General features: G+C 37.1%; 1 protein-coding gene across 9 annotated transcripts in view; it reads left to right on the forward strand.

Moving 5' to 3' along the window:
* ehbp1 (EH domain binding protein 1) overlaps positions 1-24,985 on the forward strand; it is a 153,825-nt gene that overhangs the window by 27,192 nt on the left and 101,648 nt on the right. For all 9 annotated transcript variants that reach the window (XM_077239519.1, XM_077239517.1, XM_077239511.1 and 6 more), the window contains exons 3-6: positions 3,656-3,713; positions 4,531-4,626; positions 5,652-5,705; positions 19,903-20,084. In XM_077239519.1, the coding sequence (XP_077095634.1) occupies positions 3,656-3,713; positions 4,531-4,626; positions 5,652-5,705; positions 19,903-20,084 (390 nt within the window). The remainder of the gene's footprint in view (positions 1-3,655; positions 3,714-4,530; positions 4,627-5,651; positions 5,706-19,902; positions 20,085-24,985) is intronic.

The following is a 24,985-nucleotide window of genomic DNA, read 5'->3' on the forward strand; positions in this document are numbered from 1 at the left end:
TTCTCTACGTCACAAATGCCATCTCAAGAGAAGCCAGGTTATCCAGACGGGGCTCATTTGCATATTCGTGTAACCGCATATATATTAAATGAAGCAAGGGTGTAGAGTTACAGTCAAGTTATATTATGGCATGAAGAATTTTTTTCACAGACTATAGCTAAAGCAGCAAAGCAAAAAGCTTTAAATTACAATCAATAAGCCAGAGGTGTTTTAGCCTTGTTCACTGCTTCACTTTTGACTCAAAGTATTTCTTCAAAGTACATAACATATGTTTGGAAGTCTTATAGAGTTCTTATAGTAATAAAAGGTGTGAACATTTATAGACCTCCTGGCTATCGATTTTAAACTCCTGGTTTGACAGTCTTGGCTCCAGTCCTCTCACCTTAGATGTTGACAGGTTTCTATCAGCAGACACCGGCCATGCAGGTGCAAGATCTACATAGCATGCCAGTGATGGAAACTTGAGCAGTTTCACTTTAGAGTTTTTGTAGAGGGCAGTAGTTAAGATGGATCTTGAAAGCACCATCAAAAGAATGGTTTTGTCAGGTAGAGTCAATCTTAATGTATCTAGAGATGCATGACCTGAAGCCACAAATCAGAGCTAAAAGAACTGGCTGACTTAAAGGGTCTGTAGTAATGGGTCTGAGAAATAAACTGTGCCTTGGGGAGCACAGAGTGCAGAAATGAAATGAACCACGAAACGAGGTACATGTGTGGTTCTTTCTGTTTTTGGCTGGTTGCTGGTGGGATTTTAGCAGGAAACACATTTAAACAATATTAAAACTGTGAAGTCCTGGTGAACATGTGTTGCATGCGTTTAAGTTTCAGATAGTGCATAGTGATAGTGCATTCCAGAAGTTGTCTGAGGAAACATACCGGACTGGCCTCTGGTTCTAACCTTTGACGTAAAGCTAGCCAATCAAATTGAAACTGATTTTTCATTCAGAGTTTGCTATTTCGGTGTACAATATGTAGTAGATGGCCAGTCTGGACTGGGTGTGCTATATAAGGCTACAGGTTTATTAAAGGGATAGTTCACCAAAAAATACAAATTCTGTCATTAATTACTCACCCTCGTGTCATTTCAAACCTGTGAGACTTTCGTTTATCTTCGGAACACAAATGAAGATATTTTTGATGAAATCTGATTTCTGTCCCTCTGTTGACAGCTACGCAACTGACATTTTGACACTTCAAAAAGTTAATAAAGAGATTGTAAAACTAATCCATATGTATTGAGCTTTATTTGAATTATGAATTAACTTTATTTAAAATTTTCTGCAGAGACAATCGCTTTATATGATGAATAGATTAAATTTAGGCTTTTATTCACTTATAAACATTGATTATTGTAGGAAAGAAATTATTATGACTAGTAAGAAAAGAGATGGAAACATCCAAAAGCGATGAAAATTAGAGACGCAAGACGACCACCATTCAACCCGAAAAAGTCATATAACCATTCCAATGAATCCGAAGCTGTTGAGTTAAGCAAAAAAAAACTGCATAGTTACCCTTTAAGTCTCATTTGATAAAAAATACACTAAAAACTAATATGACATTTTATTTCTTTTTAAAATGACTGTTTTCTGTTTATAGAAACAAATATATTCTGAATATATTAAGTCAAATGTTATTCCTATGAAGGCAAAGCTAAATTTCATCATTACTCCAGTCTTCAGTGTCACATGATCCTTCAGAAATATTTCTAATTAGCTGATTTGTTGCTCAATTCAAGATTGATTGCATTTATTATTGATGTACTACTTAATAGTTTTGTGAAACCATGATGCATTTATTCAGGATTCTTTGAACATAGTTGAAGAGAACCACATTTATTTTAAATAGTTTTTTTTTGTAACATTATAAATGACTTTACTGTCACTTTTGCTCAATTTATGTATGCTTGTTGAATAAAAGTTTTAAATCAAGGAAAAAAAATTCATTGTGACCCAACCATCCATAAGAGTAAACATCATGCCATAATGAAAAACTTTCTGATAAGATCATGTGCATCAAGGCCTGCAGTGGAGCATGTCAATAGCCTAGAGGAAGCACACAAGTAGGGCTGCACGATATTGAAGAAAAATGCGATATGCTATAACTCATTACATAATGCGGTACGATAATGCTTAAAGTGTGGAAAATAAACTTAAATTATCTTAAAAATAGATTTAACATTATATAACCTACGTACGTGTTTCACATTCTTTTTGTGACAAGAAAACATCCCTACAACTTCTGAAAGTGAACAGCAGTGTTTAACTGTAGTATAAGAAGTGTTATTTTAACAGCACCGTAAACCACAGGGTTTAGGGTTTCAGGTTATCCTCCATTAGGATTATTTAACAAAAGAAACTGAATAATCAAATGTAAAAATAAAACACTGCTTAGTTTTCACTGTATGAATTAAATTTACCGATAGTTATTAAAGCTACAAAGGTTATTCAGCCAAGAGCAGTGAGTGATTTTCTCTTTGTCTTTTGTTCGTGACCCCAGTTATTGCAAGCCGTTGCGATATGCATATCGCGATATATATATATATATATATATATATGCTATATTTCGGTATATTGTGCAGCCCTACACACACGTACTGAAAGTAGTGATGGAAAAGTAGGTTAAATTGAAATAGCAAAACTCTTTCCGAGTGAGAGATGACCGAAAGCAGATTGTCTTCAATGCTCCATGTCACACACAGCATGCTGCCGTAGGGCAGGAGGGAGCGTGTGTGTCTTCTAGAAATGTAGAGACACAATGGAGCGTCTGTGCATGGTTTCTCTGTGATGCTCTCTCGTTGGTTTCCTGGACACCGTTTAAATCTAGTCATTGGTTTACATGCTGTCAGTGGTGATTTTCAATCTCCACGGAAAATCCTTTTTGGAGAGCACTGCCATTTCTCTCTTCCTGGTAAACTGATCCGTATATTAATCTAGAATAATCCAGATATGCATCAGGGGTTACTTTAGATCCTGTCTGCTCCATGATGAGGACAGTGATGTTTCTTAAAATGAGACACACACAGGACAAGAACACACCTGTCAGATTGCGGTCAAGCCTCTTACTGCTGGTAATCCAATTCAAACTCATGAGTCCTGGATCTTGTCTGTGTCTGTGTCTGTGTGTGTGTGATTCTCTCTCTCTCTCAGTTCTGCTTAGATGTACCAAAACCTTTTTGTCCTTCAGATCTAACAGTCCGTTTATCTTTAAACCTGTCGGTGTGTCCGTGAGGGTTGTCATTCACTTTGTGTATTATGAATGTTGTACAGTAAGGTGTATTTTGTACTTTAGCGTGAGGGATGAATTTAGCATATAATGTGTTTCCTGTAGTAGAGGCCTTGCCACCTGTATTCCATTAACACATGCATCTTGTGCACACACACTTGCATCAAAAAAGCAGCGAGTTAGTGTACTGCTGGGTTAGGTTGTGTGTTATATGGGTATGATTTGATTTGCAGCATCATTTTAACTTTGAACTCTTTCCTGAGAAGGCTGGTCAGCATCTTCCTCTTTTATTTCTCATTTTATCTTGTTCTTAGTTTGTGCACAGTAGAGATGAAATCCGAAGTCCTGGTAGTGTTTCAGTTAGTTATTGTGTTTGTTTATTAGCTTTTTAGCACTAGTTGTTTAATTTTTGTGTTTTGTCTTTTTTTAGGCAACCAGATAAGCTAGTTGTTGTCTGGACTCGGAGGAGCCGAAGGAAATCTTCCAAGGTGGGTAATTTAATAAAAATGCTGTTTCAAATTCAAACTAACAATGACTTTTACGTGTAGTTAAATAGCAGGTTTTTGCTTTAAGTTACATAAGTCTTCATTTTTCAGTACAAGTACACATAATCACAATGAATCAAATTTGAAGGATTAAATACACATCGCCTCTTAAAGACATTTGTAGCCCAATTGGTATACTTGCTGGACAATGTTGAGCCACAATCATATTTCCTAGATCTGTAAATCTGGCTAAACAAAGACTAGTAGAGTAAGAGTAGTCAGACTCTGACATTATGGGTTTAGTTTGGCTTGAAATTTTAATGTACGCTACGCACGTATAAATGTACATAATAATTGAGCTAATGTGAGCTCGGGACGCCACAATTCCGTTTGGTCCTGATATTGGCTCAAAAATGACACGCATCACCTTAATGAACCATTTAAGTTTTTTGTGACAACTTATGTATGCAGATCTCCAACTTCACTGCAAAAAATGATTTCCTTACTAGGTGTTTTTGTCTTGTTTTCAATTAGAAATATCTAAATATTCTTAAATCAAGATGCATTTACTTGAGAAGCAAAATGGCTCAAGATTTTAACTTTTGTTTTCATGCTTCATGCGTAAAACAAGAAAAAATATCTGCCAGTGGGGTAAGAAAATGTTTTGTTTTTCAAAGCTGGAAAAAGACAAAAATACTGAGTAAGAAATAATTGTTTGCAGTGTTTACATAACAATGACTAGCTAGATTATTGTATAAAAACTAACGGTATATTTTTTTAAGTCTTGTGTATCATGTAATGTAACTTATTTTGTTCTCAGTCTCATAGCTGGCAGCCTGGCATCAAAAACCCCTATAGAGGAGTGGTGGTGTGGCCGGTTCCAGAGAACATAGAGATCACGGTCACCCTATTTAAGGTACACACACACACACACACACACACACACACACACACACACACACACACACACACACACACACACACACACACACACACACACTCACACACACACACTCACACTCACACTCTCTCTCTCATTTAGTGGCCAAGTAGGCTTTGACGTTTAGGGGCCAGTTGTAGCAGTTGGCTGTTTCCCAGAAGCTGATTGGTTGAGATCTGCAGGTCTGCTGGTGTCTAGACATACTGATTCCACACTGATTTAACTGCCATAGTCCAAGGTTTTAATTCCCTTCTCAAATGTGTGTGCAGCAGAAACTGACACGGCAGCAGGAAGCGTGTGCTCTGTGTTTTAGTCTTTTTGAGATGCCGGTCAGCAGATTTTTTCCATCTGGCACGAGAGAAGTGAGACCGTACATCCTGGATTGTTAAACCCAGGTGCAGCTACACAGGAAGTGCATCTGTTTGACGCATAAAGAGAAAGAGCAGTTTGTAGATCTGGGGTTCCTCATGTTGACCGCAGAGGATTTTAGATGACAGCACTCTTGACTCAGTTGACATTTCAGTTCATACATTTTCACCTGTTCAGTTTCCCAGTGGCAAAATTAGCATTAAATAATTGTATTTTATATATGTATGTAGTCTGCATTAATAAATAATATGAATAGTATGTAATCTTTCAAATATTGCTATACTTTATATGTATGCATGCAAAATTTGGATATTGTATGCTATTGATAGATAGACAGACTGATGGGCATTATATCCTCTTTGACAAAAATTGACTGTTTTGGTCATTATATTATTGATGCAACCAGATAAAGCTTTGGATAAATCATTTATGAAAGTGCCTCTGCATCCCTCATATGTTTTACATAACAAGAATGGAAATGCAAATCTTGTTTTGTTCTGTAGAGATGGATTTGATCTGTGGAGTTTCCAAATATCTCTGCTGCCAAAGACATTATATTGAGACCGTCTTTAATGAGCTTCCACTTTCATTTTTTTAATGCCATCAAATTAATCCCCACAATTTTTTTTTAGGATCCCCACGCAGAGGAGTTTGAAGACAAAGAGTGGACATTTGTCATCGAAAATGTGAGTGCTTTTTTTAACGCTCTTGTGGTTCTGGTGAGTTCTGCTTTGTGCAGCCTGACATCTAGTGGTCAAACCGAGTCATTACACTACTGTTACAGTTTCAGTTTCTGGATGAAGAATGACTGACTTAAGGCAGATGTTTGTGTCATATCATTTTGTTCTTTGTTGGTTCCTCACCATTGTACACTAGTTGTTGCAAGTGTTCATGTGGTTTGAGATTTAACAGATCATTGACAAGTGGTTCTATAGTTTAGCTGAACTAGGGTTCATTTTGTCAGCTATTTTTTTATTTAGTCTTAGACCTTTGTCAAATGTTCTTTTTAGTTACTAAATATCTGAGCATTTGAGTATAGTTTTCATCAATGATTTCAATCTAGATTTCATCAGAATTATAAGCACAAATTAACATTGTCAGCTCATTTGCCTGGTTTATTTGACATAATCTAATATAATGATTTAGTATAGGCTATTTATCATGTAAATTAACATACTCTCTACATTATAAACTGGTAAAACAAGAAACTTCTCAATAATTAAGTGAAATTCCTAATAGTAATACCAAAATTCCAAATCACAACAAAGTTTTTCTATTAAAACAACAGCAAAAAAGATTTTGTATTGCCACACAGTATAAGTGCGTTTATTCAGTAACCAAAATAACTGCAGTTATTTTGCATAAGTGCATTTATTCAGCAACCACAATTGCAAACAATATAGTCTAGATCCATGTTTAGATTTATTACAGTTCATCACTGAGAGAAGATTTGATCGCAGGTTTAGTCGCAGCGAACAGCGCAAGCGGCTCGCGAAGGAACAGACTGACTGAATGACACATTCGTTTTAAGCACAGTATCTCAATGGAGATGGCTAAACTCCAGCTTACTTGTTTGATCAAGTAAAACACTGTAAAAGCTATGATTGGGCAATTCAAAATCTTGACATCTGGCTGCCGCAAGCATTGAAGCTCGTAGTAGAAGTTTATAGAGCAGTCTGCTGTAATGTTTTGTCTGTCAAGTGTCTTTTGCCTTCTAGAAAATTGGCAGCTGTTTTGCGCTTAAAATCCGTTGATTGTTGGAAGCATTTTTCTTGACACTGATTTGTGTCTCGGATGCTTTTAGATGTCCAAGACTGATGCTGCTGGTGTAGATGTGTTTACAATGCAACTGCTGTTCATAAACACTGCTGTTCTTGGCATCTGGTTGGCTAATTGTCTTGTGGCTTGTCAGACCATACTTTCATGAAATGGGAAAAAACTAAAATGAGACTACTTTTGCACTGCTCTTTGCTCTTTAATTTACACTGAAGGAGACAATACTGGAATCTCTGCATGTGTTTTTTATCCTCAAACATACAGACACAGGGCTCTGAAAGATAGATACATAATTCGGGACATTTTAGTAATGTTATCTTTGTATGATTTTGCCGTTTGCCTTCTGATTCGGGATCAGTAAACACCATGAACTGTGAGTTTGGTGGTCGTGTGCAGAGACTGTTTTCTTTTGCTGCTGAAGAACAAGCTAAAAGTTTCCTGTATCTTCTTATGTTCATCTATCTTCACTTCTCTCCTGCAGTTTCATTACACAGTTATTTCAATTACACAATTGATGCTCACATGTTCAGAATGACATATTAGTCATTAGGGACACTACCATTCAAACATTTGTATTTTTCAAAATGAATGCTTTTATTCATCAAGGCCACATTAAATTGATCAACATTGACAGTAAAGACATTTATATAATATTACAAAAGATTTCCATTTTAAATAAAGGCTGTTCTTTTGAACTTTCTATTAATCGAAGAATCCTGAAAAAAAGTATAAACGTTGTCCTCTTTGATAATAAAAAGAAATGTTTCTTGAGCATCAGAAATTAGCATATTAGAATGATTTCTGAAGGAACATGTGATGCTGAAAATCAGTTTTGCATCACAGGAATAAATTACATTTTTAAAATATATTAAAATAGAAAACGGTTATATTGAATTATTTTTTTTTATCAAATAAATGCTTCTTTAAAACATTTGAATTTTTTTTTTACCAACCCCAAACTTTGAACAATACCAGCAATGTAGCATACTACGTTTTGGAGCAGACGGATTTGTTTGTATTCTGTAGAGTTTATATTACACTGGTTTTCCATTCTGAACATGGCATCTGTGTGAGTGTCTTTAGAGAGAGGTTGTTTAGATCCACAAACATGGGCACCAGTCCAGACAGGGCTCTCTATCCATCTGTCTGCTCAGCAGACACTTACGCAAACATCGACACACACAATAATAAAGTCACATCACCGGTCCAATGTAAGTGTCTCCAGCGCTGGCAAGCTCTCATTAATGTCTCTTAATCAGCATAAACACTTATGCAGTTCTCTGTGTGCGATGTAAAATGAATGGATGGTATGGTATTCCTGTGTATTTGGGTTAGAGTGGTGGGAAAGGAGGGTGGGAACACAAAGCATGAGATCTGAATTCCTCCTGTCCATACACACCTCACTAATAACAGACTGATCAAAGACATGCCTGTCATCTGACACCAGCAATGAGACGAGAAGAGATCCACACACACCAGGCTCCCACAAAATCCCTCAAATTCCTCCTTCCAAAAACAAACATAAACACTGGCCACAAACTCTCGTTCCTCACACACGCACGCACACCTCAACACTAACTTGAAGTTAGTTACTTAACCACATTTCAAACATTTCGAGTTTCTTTTTTCAAACATATAAAAGGTGTATCAGCATAAAATACGATATTTATTTTCATCAGAAATATGTTTGAAACAATTGTGATTTTTTTTTTTTTTTTTTTAAATAAAGTTGTGAATCGTTATAATTGACAATCCAAAAACCTGTTTTGGACATTTTTTAAATTCTGCACACTGGTTCATTCTACCCTGCGCTCCTGCCTGCTATGAGAAACTTGGAGGAAAACAGAAGAAAGAGTGAGAGAGGGATAGAAAGAGAGGAGTATAAAGGCGGGAAAAGAAAAGAGCATTCCAAGAGAGGCCGACATCAAAGCTCCTTGAGCTGCTCTATTTGGCACCACATTTCTCTGTGTGTGTGTGTGTGTGTGTGTGTGTGTGTGTGTGTCTGAGAGAAAACAGTGGCAGCATTTCTAGCCATTTTCAGTCTTTCTTCATATCAGAGTCTTGTGTTCTGGTTCCCTCTCGGTTTAAAACTGCAGAGTTGTGTCTTAGTTTCTGCATTACTTCTGTATTTGTTGTTTACCATTTGTTTTTCCACTGGAGTCGTGTTTCTTCTCAAAAGTTCAGACTAGTGAGAACACAGTCCTGGACTAATCTGTGATGTTTCCTTTAAAGTGCATAATGGAAAAATGGAAAATCAGAGCTGTACAAATAATAATTCACCCAATGTTCTGTCATCATTTACTTTGTCAACCATTGCAGTATGGAAAAAGAGTTTAAAATTCCTCAGTCATTGTTTGTTCCATTTGAAAAAACTGAGTTAATAATGTCAGTATTGTCATTTTTGGTGAACTATTTCTTGCTCATTTCCTCCTCCAGCCACTAGAGGGCAGCGTGTGATTGTCTGAAAATAGTTTCACAATAAGTTCACAAGTCCTGGATTCTTGAAATAGATTAGATATAGTAAAGGAGTAAGAGGAAAGATAAAAAAAGTGGCAAATTTATAGATTCTAAGATAAAACCAGATAGACAGATTTGTCGAAGAAGAATTGATCACTTCCTGTTGTTCAAACAGTGCCCTTGTCTGTAGTTCTGAAGCTTGATCTTCAAGTTCAAGTCTTAAGGGGACTGCCACTTTAAAACAAATACACAGTTTAGCTTTTTTTGTGTTTAGGGTAAGAGAATTTGCCAAATTCCAGACCAGTTCTTTCTGTATTTCTGTCTTTATGTCTGTCTTTTTCTGATGATCTGCTGCCTTTTGTGGCCACTTTAAATGTCCAAAACATTTCAAATCATTTTCACCTCAGTTCTCCTTTGCCCAGGGGTCCTCACCACGGGCTTGGCCTGCGGCAGGAGCACATTACGTGGGCTACTGGTCCACACGCTGCCCCTGGTCCCGCTCTTCTCTGGAGACCACACAGAATAATTCAGCCACCCAGCCAGGCATGCTGAGCAAAGCTGGTGTGGAGAATGAAATAGAAAAGTTTGTGTGTGTCTCTTCAGGGATTAATCTCAACTGAATGTAACTGGCTCTCAACTTTTATTGCTGCTTCGCTTTGTGTACTTTTGTCAGATCAGCGAGTCAGACGCACACAGATTTCACTTCAAATGGAATATTAACCTGTGCAACCTTATGGAGGATTTCAGTGAATTATTATTATTATTATTAAAATATGTTCAAGATGGTCTGCAGTTTTAAGTCTGAGTTTGATTTTCATTTTGGTCAAATTAAGGGATGCACCGATAATTATTTTTATGTTGTGGCTGATAATGGATATTAAAATTCTGTACTATATTTTCTATATAAATTAAGAATCAAAAATGCTAAAAACTAAAACAATGCGTTTCAAACTAAATTCAGGAATCACAATTATAATGTACTGTATAAAAATGGACATTTACTTTTAACAGTGTTATTAGATAATTCGATTTATTTTAAATGAGTAGACCTATTAAATTATGGAAAAAGTAATGTAAATGTAAAAATTGCGATGCTAAATTGTAATGTTAAATGGTTTTATTAATATTTTCCATTTCAGATAAAAGTGGAAAATGATATTTTATTGCGTTTTTGAATAAATGTTTTCGATGCATCCCTAGCAAAGATACTTTTAGGTTATTGTGTCTTCAACTACAATAAGAAGTTTGCTAATCAACTTATTATGATTTGTAAAGTTTTCCATGGATTAAGTGACCATCAGTCAAAGCATGTCACTCAACACCAACGTTCATCTGGACCTTTAAAAACAATCTGCTGGTTTCTTGTTGGTTCAGAGTAAAACAAACTTTGTTTATGCAATATGAACAACCTACAGCGATACTGACAGCATTGGGTGCAGATATTGATCTACCGTTTCACGGTACGTGTGTATATGTATACAGATTACTGTGCGTATGTGTGTGTGTAGCACAAGTGCTCTGAAAGTTTCTGTGTGCAGGTTATATTTTCATATTTTTCTATTTAATACACTACCATTCAAATGTTTGGGGTCGTTAAGATGCAAGTCTCTTACTCTCACCAAGTTGCATTTTTTTGATCAGAAATACGGTAAAAAAGGCAATTCTGTTAACTATTATTATAATAGAAGTATCGTCGAAACGGTAACCAAGCCGTTCACACTGAACGCATTTTATGCACTGTTTTTTCCATTGTTTTCAAACCATGATGGATGGACATCTTTCACCATTGCACTTGCACCTCGCACAAGAGAGTCTCATGTTTAGAAAGCCATGTAAAGTTAAAAGAATTTCAACTTTAAAAAAAATTTTTTTCCCCCATTCGACTGCAGCTCATTGTTTTAAATGCAAAAAGTACTGTGTGATCGTTGCAAGTACTGTGCGTTCATAATGCAATTTACACAAATATATTTGATTTGTAAACATTAGTTTAAATTTCACGCGCGTACAGACAGTCATGTTATTTCATTGCTTTGAATAAACAATTTAATGCGGTGCGTTAATATTTTGCTCCTTGAATACTTTTACGGCCTCAGGAGACAAGCCAAAAATTTTTTTTCCCATAATTGATATTATGCCTTTTAAATTGAAATATAATTTGAATATTTGTCAATTCAACTATTGTAAAAAATAGTTGAATCTACTATACTAAAACAAAATCAACTATTTTGACATCCCTAGTTCAGTGCGATAAACTAGTGCTAAAGACACATTGTCTGCTTGTACTGCTTAATACTTTTGTGGAAAACTTTTTTTCTTTCTGGATTCTTTGAACAAAGTTGAAATGGACAACATTTATTTGAAATATAAATCTTTTGAAGCATCTTTAATGTCACTTTTGACACCTAGTGGTATCCTTGCTGAATAAAAGTATTACTCCAATCTTTTGAATGATTGTGTTGGAGACTCCAAATTACATTTTGTTTGCTATTAAGTAATATATAAAATTATATAAAATATAAAAATAATGCGCAATAGTTTTATGACAAGAAAAAAATATGCATGACTGGTAAAGGTTTTCAATTGACTTGCCGTCGGCAGGTGTGAAAAAGGTAATTTTGGATGTGTGACTGTATGTGTGTGTGTTTGACAGACAGATTAACAGGATTCTTAACAGGGTTGGAGATCAGATGTAAGGCAAGGTCACAGTCGACTTTAAGCCCAGCTCATACACGTACACAAGCAGAGATATCCAAAACAGAAACACTCTTTGTTTTGCCCCTCTACTGTGAGATGGAAGCAGGAATAAACATGCACACGTGTGTGTTAATCTGTTTCTCAGCTCTGAGGTCACACTGCTGCACACAGACTCTTTCAGGGCACTGTGTGTGTGTGTGTCTGTGTGTGTGTGATGTCTGCTGCATTTCTGTACTGCTTTGTTATTATTTGGGCTTAGAGCTGTAACATCAGATGAGCGCGCACACACACACTTCTTAAATGTTTGTCTTTGTATGTGTCACTGGTCCTTCATTCTTTTTTTGTCATCTGTTTTTCTTTCTCTCTTTTTTAAGACCGTTGTCCATCCTTCCTCACCTGCCTGCCTCCGCATTTCTTTTTATCTCTCTCCATTCTGTGCCTGTCCCTCCCTCTCTATCTCTTTCCCCGCATCTCTGCCGTATTTATTTTTCTGTTTCTTCTTAAGATGGTGCCTGCTGATGGAGACAGATCTTTGTGGCTCTGAAAAATATTCCTCAAAGCCAAATATTTATCCAAAAGCTTGACCCAGGTGTTCCCTCTCTCTCTTCCTCCAGATTGCTTTCTCCAACCGCACTTACAGTACCATCACCTACGTTACATATTACCAGTAGTTCGATATCAGTGGAATTATTATTATTAGATTCAGTGATCTGAACACTGTAAACATGATATTAATGTGGTCTAACAATCTAGATCTCTTTCTCTTAGAAACATCCATATTTTCTCAAATATAGTCTGGTCTTGTTGGGATAAAGCACTGGAGTGTTTTGAACGTTTGCGTTTGACTCTTAGCCCTGGAATGTTTCGGTCGATTCAATTGAAAATAGTTTTTAAAGTGTTAATTGGACATGTGCACACACACTGTTCTAATCCCTCTGTTTTTATTTGTCTTTAGCAAGCATTACTTCATCTGTCTGTTTTTGTTTTGCTTTGCTAGTTTTGGTTCATGAAAAACGGACGACAAACACGATAAAGCGAATTAGAGCCGTGGAACAATCACACTGTCGTTTGCCTTGAGAAACACTTACGGGAAATACAAACGCAGCGCTCATCCAATGTCTTGTATTGACTTCTGAAAATGGAAAAAGAAAAACAGAAAGGGAGCGAACCTGAAATCTTTCATACTGTATGAATATGGCTGTTTGTAATGTATTCTGAAATAGCATAAAATAATGAAAATATGAGCAATTGTCACATTAGTGGCTCATTTTAGGATTTGCATACTAATATATACACTACTGGGTTTTTTTAAAAGAAATTGATACTTTTATTCAGAAAGAATGCAATACGTTGATTATAAATGTACAGAAATTTTAGATTGTTACTAAAAAGATTTACATTTCAAATAAATTCTGTTCTTTTGAACTTTCTATTAATCAAAGAATCCTGAAAAAAAAAAATCATGGTTTTCACAAAAATATTAAACATCACTGCTTTCCACATTAATAAGAAATGTTTGAGCAGCAAATAAGAATATTAGAATGATTTCTGAAGGATCATGTGACACTGAAGACTGGAGTAATGATGCTCCTTTAATGATAAATAAATGTATTTTCTTTTTTTTAAATACGTTAAAGTAAAAATTTCAAACCACAATAATATTTTACAATATTCCTGTTTTACTGTATTTTTTATCAAATAAATGCAGTTTTGGTTAGCATACGAGAATTCTTTTGAAAGCATTGACCCCAAAATTTTGAACAGAAGTGTAAATGTAAAAAACAAAAAAAAAACAAAAAAATGGTGGGATGACATCTTTTTAATTAACTGTCTGTTTGAGCACAATTTGATTCAGACAGGTGAAGACACAAAGTATCTTCTGTCGCTTAAACTCTTTTTAAACCATAGACTCTGTGTGATGGATTAGACCTATTATGTCAGTCTTAAACGGCTTAAAACTCGAGAGCCAACACCGATACAACCCTCAAAGCCTGCAGGATGACACCGCCATAGAACCTGCTTTATGACAGCATGACAGAAGCTCTTACACTTACCACATCCTCGATCTACAGATGCCATCAGACTGATCATTAAACGCCTCTGAATAATGTATGTTGAACAAAACCTAAGTCTAGCTAACTCAGCTGGTCATGATTAGTCCGCTGTACACTTAACTGTCACTGGCTTTAGAGTTGTTGTGTCAATGTTATGGCAGTTAAATGCCTTATCTGATCTAAAATAGATTTAGCCAGTGGCTAGTTTATGGAATAAGGTCTACAAGTTATGTACATTGAATTACTGATTATGACAGACACACACTCAGCATTTTTCCACCCAGTCTCCTTTATGGATGTGATGGACTCACTGAGCATTAATTTAGGTTAGTGCTGTCGATATAATTGTGTGTGTGTGTGTGTGTGGTCATTTGAGGTGGAAACTGATGATGTGGCATCTTTAAAATGGGATGTTGGGTGTTAATCCAATAAATCTGTCTCTCTGGTGTGTGTTCTTACCTATCTTTTTGGTACATTTTGTGTGTGTGCTGGAATGCTGCAGTGTTGGGGTTTACGGAGTAGTATTGTCTTTGGGCCAAATTTGATAACTGAGAGGATGAAAGAGGGATGAATGGAGCCAGAAGTGAAGGAAAAAAAGTATTATACTTGGGGCCACATTATATAGCGTGTACCAAAAACTATTATTTTTTTAATTATTTTATTACGTTTTATTTCGTTTTTATTTTACTTGTGCTTTATTTGAATTGCCTATTTACTCCATTTGCTTTGCAAATACAAATGTAATGTTGTCATACCAATAAAGCAGAAATAAGCAAGTGAATTTTTCTTTTTCAAATTTTTTTTTTAAACTTTGGCCAAGTGCCGGACCATCTGGAATTTTTGAGATTTTTGAGCTGGTTTAACGTGTTTTTGAACCTCTTAAAATGAATTTTCTGATCTTTCACAGGCCTGTTGTATGTGATGTCTGTATTAAGGGTCATTTTGGCAGCGGATGCTTGTCCTTCAACGGAGAGCCTGAAAGAGACTGTAGGTCACGGGCTTGGTGGGTTGTGGAGAGATATCTATTTTCTGTTGTCTATTGTTATTATTTTTTGTGTGCTCATATGCACCAGGCGGTGTCCCAGCGTGGGTACGCTGCGGAAACAACATCTCCAGTATTTGAACACAGCTTTTTGTCATTTTTCTCTCTGTCTGTCTCTCTCTGAAGGTATTAAGCTGGCATCTTCTCTTCCTCTCTTTTACAATAGGCTGTTATTGTTTTGGGCTCTTTTATTATTTTGGTGGCTGGTATTATTTTCGATTTCCATAAGTCTTGGTCTGTTGGCTTTGCTCGTCTTTTATGTTCAGCTGGAACAATGGCAATCCCCCAGCCACCGGCCCTACCCTCAATAGACAATTCCCACAAATAATGACACTTCCCCTAATCTGTATGTGTGAGTGTGAGCGCCACTCAATGACAGTTTGGGGAAATCACATTTGAATCACAACAGATGACTGATGACAGACAGAAATAGGCCCTGGGTGATGCCAGCTGAAAATGTGTCATCCGTTCTCTCACTCTTTTTCGCTCTTTGTCTGTTCTTTTATATATTTAGATTCAGCTCTGCATTCATGCAGAAACACGCAACTGGCACTTATTGATGGAAAAGCCTATTGTGGCCCATTTCTTTGACAAACACCCTCAATGTTGATACTTCTTTTTTTATAGAGCTACATTTTCTGATCCCCTCTGGGATCAACTCGGGTTGGGAGCCAAGAACTGGTTCAATGAGCCTGTTCTTCAGAATGAATCAGTCAAAAAGTAGAAGTACTAATATAATCATAACATAGAATTGTGAAATCTCTACTTCTTCCTCTACTTTGTATTATATTTGTGTGTGTGTTGGGAAGGAAACCCCACAGCCCTGACCCCCACCCCCCATATTAGCACCAGCTGTGGATCAATACTGGGACAGCTGGGACTGCCACCCGCCTAAACACACCACACACATACACACCCTAAAGTGAATGAAGCTCCCGGTCGCACCCCTTTCTTCCTCACGCTTCCTGGAAATGTCAGTCAAAGGAAGTTTGAGGTTCACTTTAGGTGTGATAGCCTGCAGGGGTCTGGTGGTGTTCTTCTCTAACAGGAACACACACACACACCGCGTGCAGATGGGAAATATTGAATAATATTTTCGTCAATTGAAGTATCATGTCTGCCATTCTTATGCCGTTGGATTATCATTGTGTTAACAAAACACATTTAAGCACAGGTCAAAGGCAAACATGTCCATGATACAACGTGACCGAAAGCCTGTGGACAATCCAAACATGTCACGGCACCATGGACGTCATAAGAGCAATGTTTCTAATCGCTTATTACTGCAGAATATCTTGTTTTACAGTTATTCGTGTTGTATTTTCACAAATCATCAAACATATCAACTGTAGTTGGGCATTTCTTTGGCAAAAATCTTAAAATGATCTTGGTAACAAACTAACATTTCCATTATTGCAAACCATTGTATGCTGTATATGAATGCTCTAGGCTTGCTATTTTGAGTGTGTATTTAAAGTTTCAATGTAGACATTTAATTGCACACACATTTAATTGCTTATACGCATATATACTATTTATTAAACATTTATAGTAGCTTTTATTTTTATATTTTCCGTTTTAGTTTTCTTTTATTTTTAGTAGTTTTTTGTTAACTATTTTATTAGCTTTTGTTTATTTTTCATATTTATATTTACTTTATTTTTATTCCAGTTTCAGCAATTTTAGTACTTCAAATTATTTCAGTTAGCAGCCAGGGCAACATTTCTAATTTTTAAGTTTAAGTTTTGTCTTATAGGCCTATTTATATTTTATTTTATTTAAGCTTTGCTTCAATTACTGAAAACGGTGCGTTTGTATATTTTCTTTAACTTCTTATTTATATATACTAAAAACAAAAATGTATATTATCCATTGACAAGGCTGTTGATTGTCTCAAAATGACCAAATGTTAATATATTAGTCTGTTACTAATGGAGTTTAGAGTTTCAGCTCACTTATGTTTAATGCATTTTCATATTTATAATCTTATGTTTCAGTAGGTGTGTGTGTGTGTGTGTGATATGCCCTTAAGGGAGCAGCAGGGGGCAGCAGTGAGCCACCCTGGCACCTTCATGTCCCCTCTCCGCCAGGTATTTAGCAATTTTGTGGGTACAATAGCTGCGTATTGATAGTCATATCCCTGTGATAAATTAAAAGTGTCTTATTGTCTCTTTTCATTTTACACATTGTGATAACCCTGGACGGTAATCTGGGGTTCTGATTGACACTGGCAGCCAGGGAAAAGAACACCCTCATTGTTTGCGCTCGTCAAATCTGTTAAACCTAATTCTTCCCCGCGTATTTGCATATTCTTAAGTATTTTTTCGGAGAAGGACTAAATCCTTCTTAAGTGTTTGATGCATTTTGAAATTCATTCATAAAGGACCTACATGCACTATTAGCTTGGTATAATGCCAGTGCGTAATCTCAGCGATAAGACACGCTTTGGAGCGCTGGATTCTTCAGGGATGACATGCTGTATTTCCGACCGATTCAACAGGGGCTCAAATGTCAACACAAATGTCAAGTGGCTTCGTCGGCGAGCGGTTTTGAATCTTAGACGCAGGTTTTTTTCTCCCTTTTATCGTTTTCATTTACTGAAGGAGTCACAGAGGACTGTCTTCCGTCCCAGCTGGAGTGGGGGATTGTGGGTAATTTGTCTGGGTGCGAGATTGGCAGGCGGGCGGCACTGTTGTTTTGATCGGGTCAGCGCTCGAGCGCTTTACGTCTCTGTCTGTGTTTCAGCCGCCGGCACGTGGGGTGTTCTTCTTCGGCACCTCCGATGGCGTCGCTCGGTCAGATTAATCACCTTCAGCAAACTGGAAGAAGGAAGAAGGGTTAGTGTGCGCTGCCCTTGTGAGTCGGCTGATTTCTCTATGTGTGTGTGTGTGTGTGTGGAGCTGTATCGAGGCAAATCCGAGACGAATAAAGTCACTCTTCAGCTCTCTGCGTCTCTGCTCTGATAAGGGCTCCTCTTTACCTTCAGGACCACTGATACATGCAAACACACATGCGCCTGCGAGTGAGATTTCTATCTGGAGATCTATACGTAGTCGCTCCACATATGCACACAGTCAGGTGTATGGATACAGGCTCTCTGAGAGGCCTGCCGTTAGTGTTATACACAGGGCCTTCTTTTCACTCTCTGCCCATTTTGTTTTGGATTACTCTGCGCAACAGGCCCGATGAGATAAAAGTGAAGAGAGCATAAAAGATTGAACAATAGGCCTACAGTATATGGATCTCACCCATGGAGAAAGCTGACAATGAAAGATACTTGCTGAAAAGAAGGCTAAATAATGGCTTAAAGCAAGAGAGGAAACTTGAATTGAGACCGAGAGAAAGAAATAGAGACGTACAAGAAAGGCGCTTGACTAGTTTGAGTCATTTCCAGTGTTTATTTTAGTCAATTGATTCAGTAACCAGTTCATGACTCTAATTCTATGATTGGTTTGCAATGCCACTCAAATCTGTTTGTGAAAGAACAGAATGTTCTTTACACAATTTATAATGCTCTGTATTAAACATATTATTATGTTCACTTATTAAACAATTTGGAATTAACCGATTATCTTTAACTACAAACTTTGACTGTATTTTATTTCTTGCATTAATCATGTTAAATACTGATTAAAAAAAAATGAAGCCATATTAGAGCAAATATATTTCAATTTGAATGTATATCCAATATTTTCCGTCAGTTATCCATACACTATGGCCTGTGTGATGGTGTTGAAACATGTTTTGAGAGTAGTACTTTCATCCAGGAGCAAATTGACGATACTTAGTCTGCAAGCTGTGAAAATGCCCTAAGAACAAAGACTGAATGGGAAGATATTTTTTTTGGCTTTGTTCAATAAGAAAAGGCAGGTCAGGGAACGTCTCCAACTGTGTTTCCGGCCTATCTGGCAAATGGAAAGTGTGCAGGTGGGATAGTGTTTTGTTTTGTTTTGTTCCATTTTTATAAGATGTTGTCGCCCTCAAGTCATTTTGGCACATGGCTGGTGTCGAACCCTTTTCTTCTCCACATCATTTTTAATAAGATATCAGAATTGATGTTTACCAGACTCCACTAATCATACAAGACAAAAATAAATAAAGCAAATGAATAAGAGAGTAGAGTCAGGGCCATTTCAGTCCAGTTTCCTTTCTAGTCTCCTTAAAATATTCCCACCCTCTGACCTACAGGGGGCGCCATTGACCATTATGACAGGGCCAGTTCACTCTATTGGTGTCAGAGGTGATAAACTATTACTGAGTTTGGTTATTTAAATTATTTTGGCAAATGAATGCGTTTTAGTTCTGATATGACCTTTTCTTGGTTTGAAAAAATCATTTTAAGTTTGACATATTATATGCCTGTAAATGGCTGCAAAATGACACTTTATCTCACCGTTGAGAATTCAGTGTCATTTGCTGGAAGCTTTAGTGTTCTGTTTAGTTAATACTTCATTGAGACGGTCTCCTTAAACTTGTATGCACATGTTCCAGGAGTGCTGGTTTCCCCTGTCTAGGTGTGTGTGTGTGTGTGTGTGTATGTGTGTATTTGGGCTTTGTACATGTTAAAACAGGCGATGATTTTACCTGTGAGTGTGAAGATTAGCAACTTTCATTCATTCTTTTTGATTGTTTTAAACAATATATATTTTCAAAGCACCGTTGGGCTATTTTGTCATATCTATTTCATAGCATTTGTTAGAACTGTTAGAAGTATATTGATGTCAGTCAATAATATTCATTTGTTCGTTCCCCCCCCCCCCCCCCGATGTAGTATTGTAGCAATTAAATTTAAACAAGTTGAATTTTTATTTTTAAACCGTATTTTAACTCGCATTCTCTCTTTTTTGCGTGTTATTTTAGGAGTCTCCGTCGGGTCGTCGGAAAGCGCTGGCCACCAGCTGCATTAACATGAAGCAGTACGCCAGTGCCATGCCCACGCAGACAGACGTCAAGCTCAAGTTCAAGCCGCTGTCCAAGAAAGTGGTTTCAGCAACGCTGCAATTCTCCCTGTCCTGCATCTTCCTGCGAGAGGGCAAAGCCACGTAAGAGCAGCTCACTACACCTCCAAAAGCAGCTGACTACACCCACCCCGAAGGAATGCGGTCACTTCAAATTACGCTCTCAGTCCTTTTCTCTCTGTGCATTTCTGCCTTTTCCTTTTTGCCTCAGTGACATAGGAAGTGACAATACCTCACATTCCCAAAATTTCCTTTTCCTGGATCTCTCCCCCTCCAGCCCTTCTTCTCTCCTTTTTTCCCCTATGATTTCATCCCGTCTTCACATTTCATGCACTCTTGTGAGGTTGTTCTCTCCCTCTCGGGAAATGTTCTGGCCAAGGTGGGATTTAGAAGCCTTAGAGGCCAGGGGGCGCATTACAGAAAGATCCTAACTTTAGAATCCTATCTTATCTGTTTGGTAACCGTGGCAATTTCAGTTAGGACCTCATTTAGGACAAAAGCTATTACAAAATGTCATTTCTTAAGTGCATAATCTTGTCTTAACTACAGATGGGAAAATGGTATTACAGAAGCATCCTAACTCCACAAAAAAACCCTAAAAACAGTCTTAACTTTAGGACAACCCCACTGTTGTCCTAACTTCAAAATGATTTGAAAGTCAACTATAAAAATCACATAAAAATAGCCCTGTCTGAGAATGACGTCGCATTTTTTTATGATACAAGATGAAGAACAGTGATGTTTGATGATGGGAAGACTTTGTGAGCACCCAAATGATGTGCTGCACTTTGACGACAAAACTCTGACAAATAATTACAGATTCCTATGAAATAAAAGGATTAGGCTTTGCCTTTTCTACCAAATTTATCAAAACTTTACTTAATGAAAAGCACCACTTATTTTGTTTCTCCATTTTAATCTCAGTTATTTCTACGTATTATCTGATTTTTTTCCGTTTTACTTCACAGCAGCTGTTTGCGTAGTAGATTGCCTGGTAACAGACCTGTGAGGTGATTACCGAACTCGATGGAGGGGTTTAAGATTTCCTAACTACAGATGAGATGAAATTTTGAAAGATAGGATAAGAATCCTAAATCAACATAAGATTTGCTTCTGTAATAAAAATTTATGAAAAATCCTAAATTAACTTGTCTTAACTTAAGACTGAAGATAGAAAGTTTCTGTAATACGCCCCCAGAAGTTTATCTAGGATACAGAAAGTATTTATTTCAGGGAAGAACTCAATTTACATGTGGAATAATCCTTTCATAAAGCCACCATGATTTCAAAGGAAAATAAGAAAATCATGATCTTTAAGTTTTGATGACACTTTCCTGCTAGATATTATGCAACAGATCAAAGTTATGTGTCTGAATACCCTGAGATTTTGAAATATGCAGTCGATGGACTAAAGGTACAGTCACATTTATCATTGTTCAGCAAATTTACATGGGAATCCACAAGATCGGGAATTTCACGTGAGGGCAAATGATTTGCCCATGCAGATTTCACAACTAGTTCAAGTTGGTCATGTGGATTCGCCACAGCTAGCTGCTTGGTTTGATGCCCCCCGTAAGAATATTTTGTGCATTTAAATGGTAAATTCATCAATCTTGTGCACTTTGAGAGATCAAAATTAAAAGCTCCAACCCATATTCAGTGTGCAAATTGAACAAAGAAAAACTCAAAACTCTTTTAGTGTCTGTCTACATTACACTACTATATAATAATAGTTATAATATTAATCCCATAACAGTAATATTGAAAAACAAATGCACTAAGAAATAAAGGAAACTTTCATTATTAGTTTTGTACTAATTTCTATACTTGAAAGAGATTAACACATGATCTTTTAATTTGACGGAAACTGCATCGAGCTTTTATTTTGGCAGAAAACATGGTTTACAAACGCGTCTCATTACAATTATAGTAAAATGGGGTAATCGTCAACTATGCAGATGTGGAAATAATGCGTAACTGGGTAATGGGTTCCTACACTCATGATGACATATCCTAAGTGTTTCTACACTTTCTCATCTCTCTCCTTATCCTCTTCACTATCATCATCAGCCACGGGAGCTGATGAAGGTCCTGCTGGTGCAGAAAACAGCTGTTATTTTGACACATTTTACAGCGTCTGCTTGAAGGGTCTGTTTCTTTTTTTTCACGCTTTTTCTCTGCACATTCCTTGCGTTTATTCTCCATCTCTCTGACTATTTTGACAGATAAACACTTACACTGCATCGTCAGAACCCAAAGGGGGGGGGGGGGGGGTGGGAGGGGGGGGGGTTGGGTGTTTAAAGATGTGATTGGCTCAGACCAGTGTCAATCAAGAAAATAACCAATGGGCCGCTGATCTACATGTTTCATTGGCCGGTCTGTCAGAAAAAGAAAAAAAAAACGAACGCTGACTTTTTTTCACTGGCACAAAGACCCCAGCGCCGCCAATTAAGCAAAACAAAACGAATGGGCCACTGATGTACAAGTTTTATGGGCCGCTAAGACAAAAAAAAAAAAAAAGTATGAGATGTATTGGCCCAAAAAGCACGTCGGCCCACGGGGATAGTACCAGATGGCCAGTCCACCCTTGATTGCTACATGTTTCCAACAGACAGTGAGCCATTTTTACCTGCAAAGTTTTTAAATATTTCACTAATGTGACTGCATCTTAACTCTTTCCCCGCCATTGACGGAATTTTTCATCATTTATTTTTTTGGTGATCAACTTTTTATTTAGTTTTAACACAAAATGTACACTTTACTTCATTATATGCCAAATAGTATATGTGTACTCGTGTACAAAAAAATTCAACATCACCTTTAAACTATATACAATCAGCAAAGTTTTGAAAAAAACAGGTGGTTTTAAAAAGTGCAACAATAACTTTATCCCAAGCATCTAAAGGTGAGCTCCGTGCTTTATGTATGACACCCAATTATCTTTCTATAAGAACAGTATCTCTGAAATAATGAAACCTTTCTTCTATTGAAGGGGGTCTAGGAGAAAACCAAGAATGCATTATAGTATTTTTTAGCAGCAGTTAAACCTGCAAATATAATTTTCTTAGAAGCCAAATTAGCGTAAATACTAACTGATGAATCATCATTAAATGAAACAAAGGTAATCCGTTTAAGAATTGGACACTCAGAAATATCCTCGAGAAATACTGCCACTTGGGACCAAAGATTAGAGACATTTGGGCAGTCCCAGATAATATGCTACTAAGTGCCGACCGTATTCAGATTACATTTTGTACAAACTAGGGTATCTGTGAGCTTCATTTTAAAACGTCTGTATGGGGAACGATGAAATATGTGCACAAACTTAAAATGAATCTACTGATGCGCAGGATTTTTCCGTCATTTATGACACATCGTTTCCCCGCCATTGACAGGTATTTTCCGGCAATCCATGTTGTTACTGTAGGGGGTGCTATTATGCATCTTTTAAAAGCATATAGAATCTCCAGATCAAAACACAGGTAAAGAAGAAGCAGAAAGAAGTGATAGAAGCATTGCTTATGCACATGTAAAATAATGCAGTCATCAAACATTATGATGATGGTGATCATCCGGACATAGTTTGACAAAAACTGAATTTTCTCAGTTTTTTGTTCAAAACGTTGCTTTTTATGAAACTTACCCACATTCAAGTGTTAATAAAAAAAGAATGCATGAAGCTGAAATAAAATAGTTGTATGGTTAAAAGCAAAAAAAGATATAGGCCTATTTATATATTTATTTTTGATATATTGCATGTACAGATATTCATACAACAAAATATTCTTGGGGCCATGAAAGTTTGTGAAAATGATCAGAAATGCTGGCGCTGGCTTGCGATTTTTTTTAAAAACACTGGCGGGGAAAGACTTAGGCTGTGTCCACCAAAGCGTTTTTTCACGCTGCGGGCATATTTTTTCAATTGTTTTCAATGGGAGTGCCGCGTTTTTAAAACGCCATGAGCGTAACGAGGCGCTGAGCGGTTTTTTACACGCTGAAGTGCTGAGCGCCCGGCGTTTTTTACAGGTCGCCGAGAGTTGAAGAATGTTCAACTTTGGGTAAAACGCAGCGCTCATCACTGTCACTTTTTACCCAGCTGTCCAATCACAGTGGAGGAGGGGCGGGACAAATACCACACCGACCAACTGTCACAACATTCTTTCTGTACAACGGCATCAACCAGCAGAGCTAACCAAACAAAATAGATGAAAAATTAATTTGTGGTATGAAACAAATTATCTGTGAAATCAGTTAACAAGTGAACTGTGCTGCGGATACCCTGTATCATAGCAACGAAGCGTCTCAACTGAAAAAACGCTGCGCTGCCAAAACGCTCTCAAGCGCCCACAGCTAGGCGTTGTCAGCAGAGCGTCTAGCGTTTTCAGCTGGCTAAAAACACTTTGGTGGACACACGGCCTTAATACGTTCTTTTTTTTTTTTTTTACTTGACTGCAGCCCAAGATATATAACTTCTAAACTGTCTTTAAAATACAATTCATAGTTGGTATTCGTGGTATATCAAATTTATATTACTATAAATTAATTATTTAAATAATTTTTATTTGAATCCTTTGCAAATTTTGTACCCTGGGTACTGTTGCTTAGAAAATGTCAGAAGATGAGAAATCAAATCCTGTTGGAGAACTTTGGCCCAGACATGAGCTGTTGCTCTTTGACATGCGTGCCACAGCAAACAGAAGTCAGATGGAATCTTTCCAGCCACTGGCCTTGAGAGTGTAAATGTCTTTCCCTCACCCGTCTCGCAATATCCCTGTTTCCCTCTTTTTTTTTTCTTTTTTTTTTTGCTTCTGATCTCTGCCTGCCTGTAAATAAAGGCAGCAAGAAGCGTGTATGAGTGTATGTGATTTCACCCTTGCGCTATATGAGATATGTGTGATTGTGTGGCTTTTGTAACGTGTGTGTGCGACAGAGGTTTCGTGGCGGAAGTGTAACCGCTCTTAACCCATGGGAATCATGTCAACAGC

Source organism: Siphateles boraxobius, unplaced genomic scaffold, assembly GCF_051911475.1.
Source record: "Siphateles boraxobius isolate OS27281-9 unplaced genomic scaffold, OSU_SipBor_1 22, whole genome shotgun sequence".
NCBI classification, from domain to species: Eukaryota; Metazoa; Chordata; class Actinopteri; order Cypriniformes; family Leuciscidae; genus Siphateles; species Siphateles boraxobius.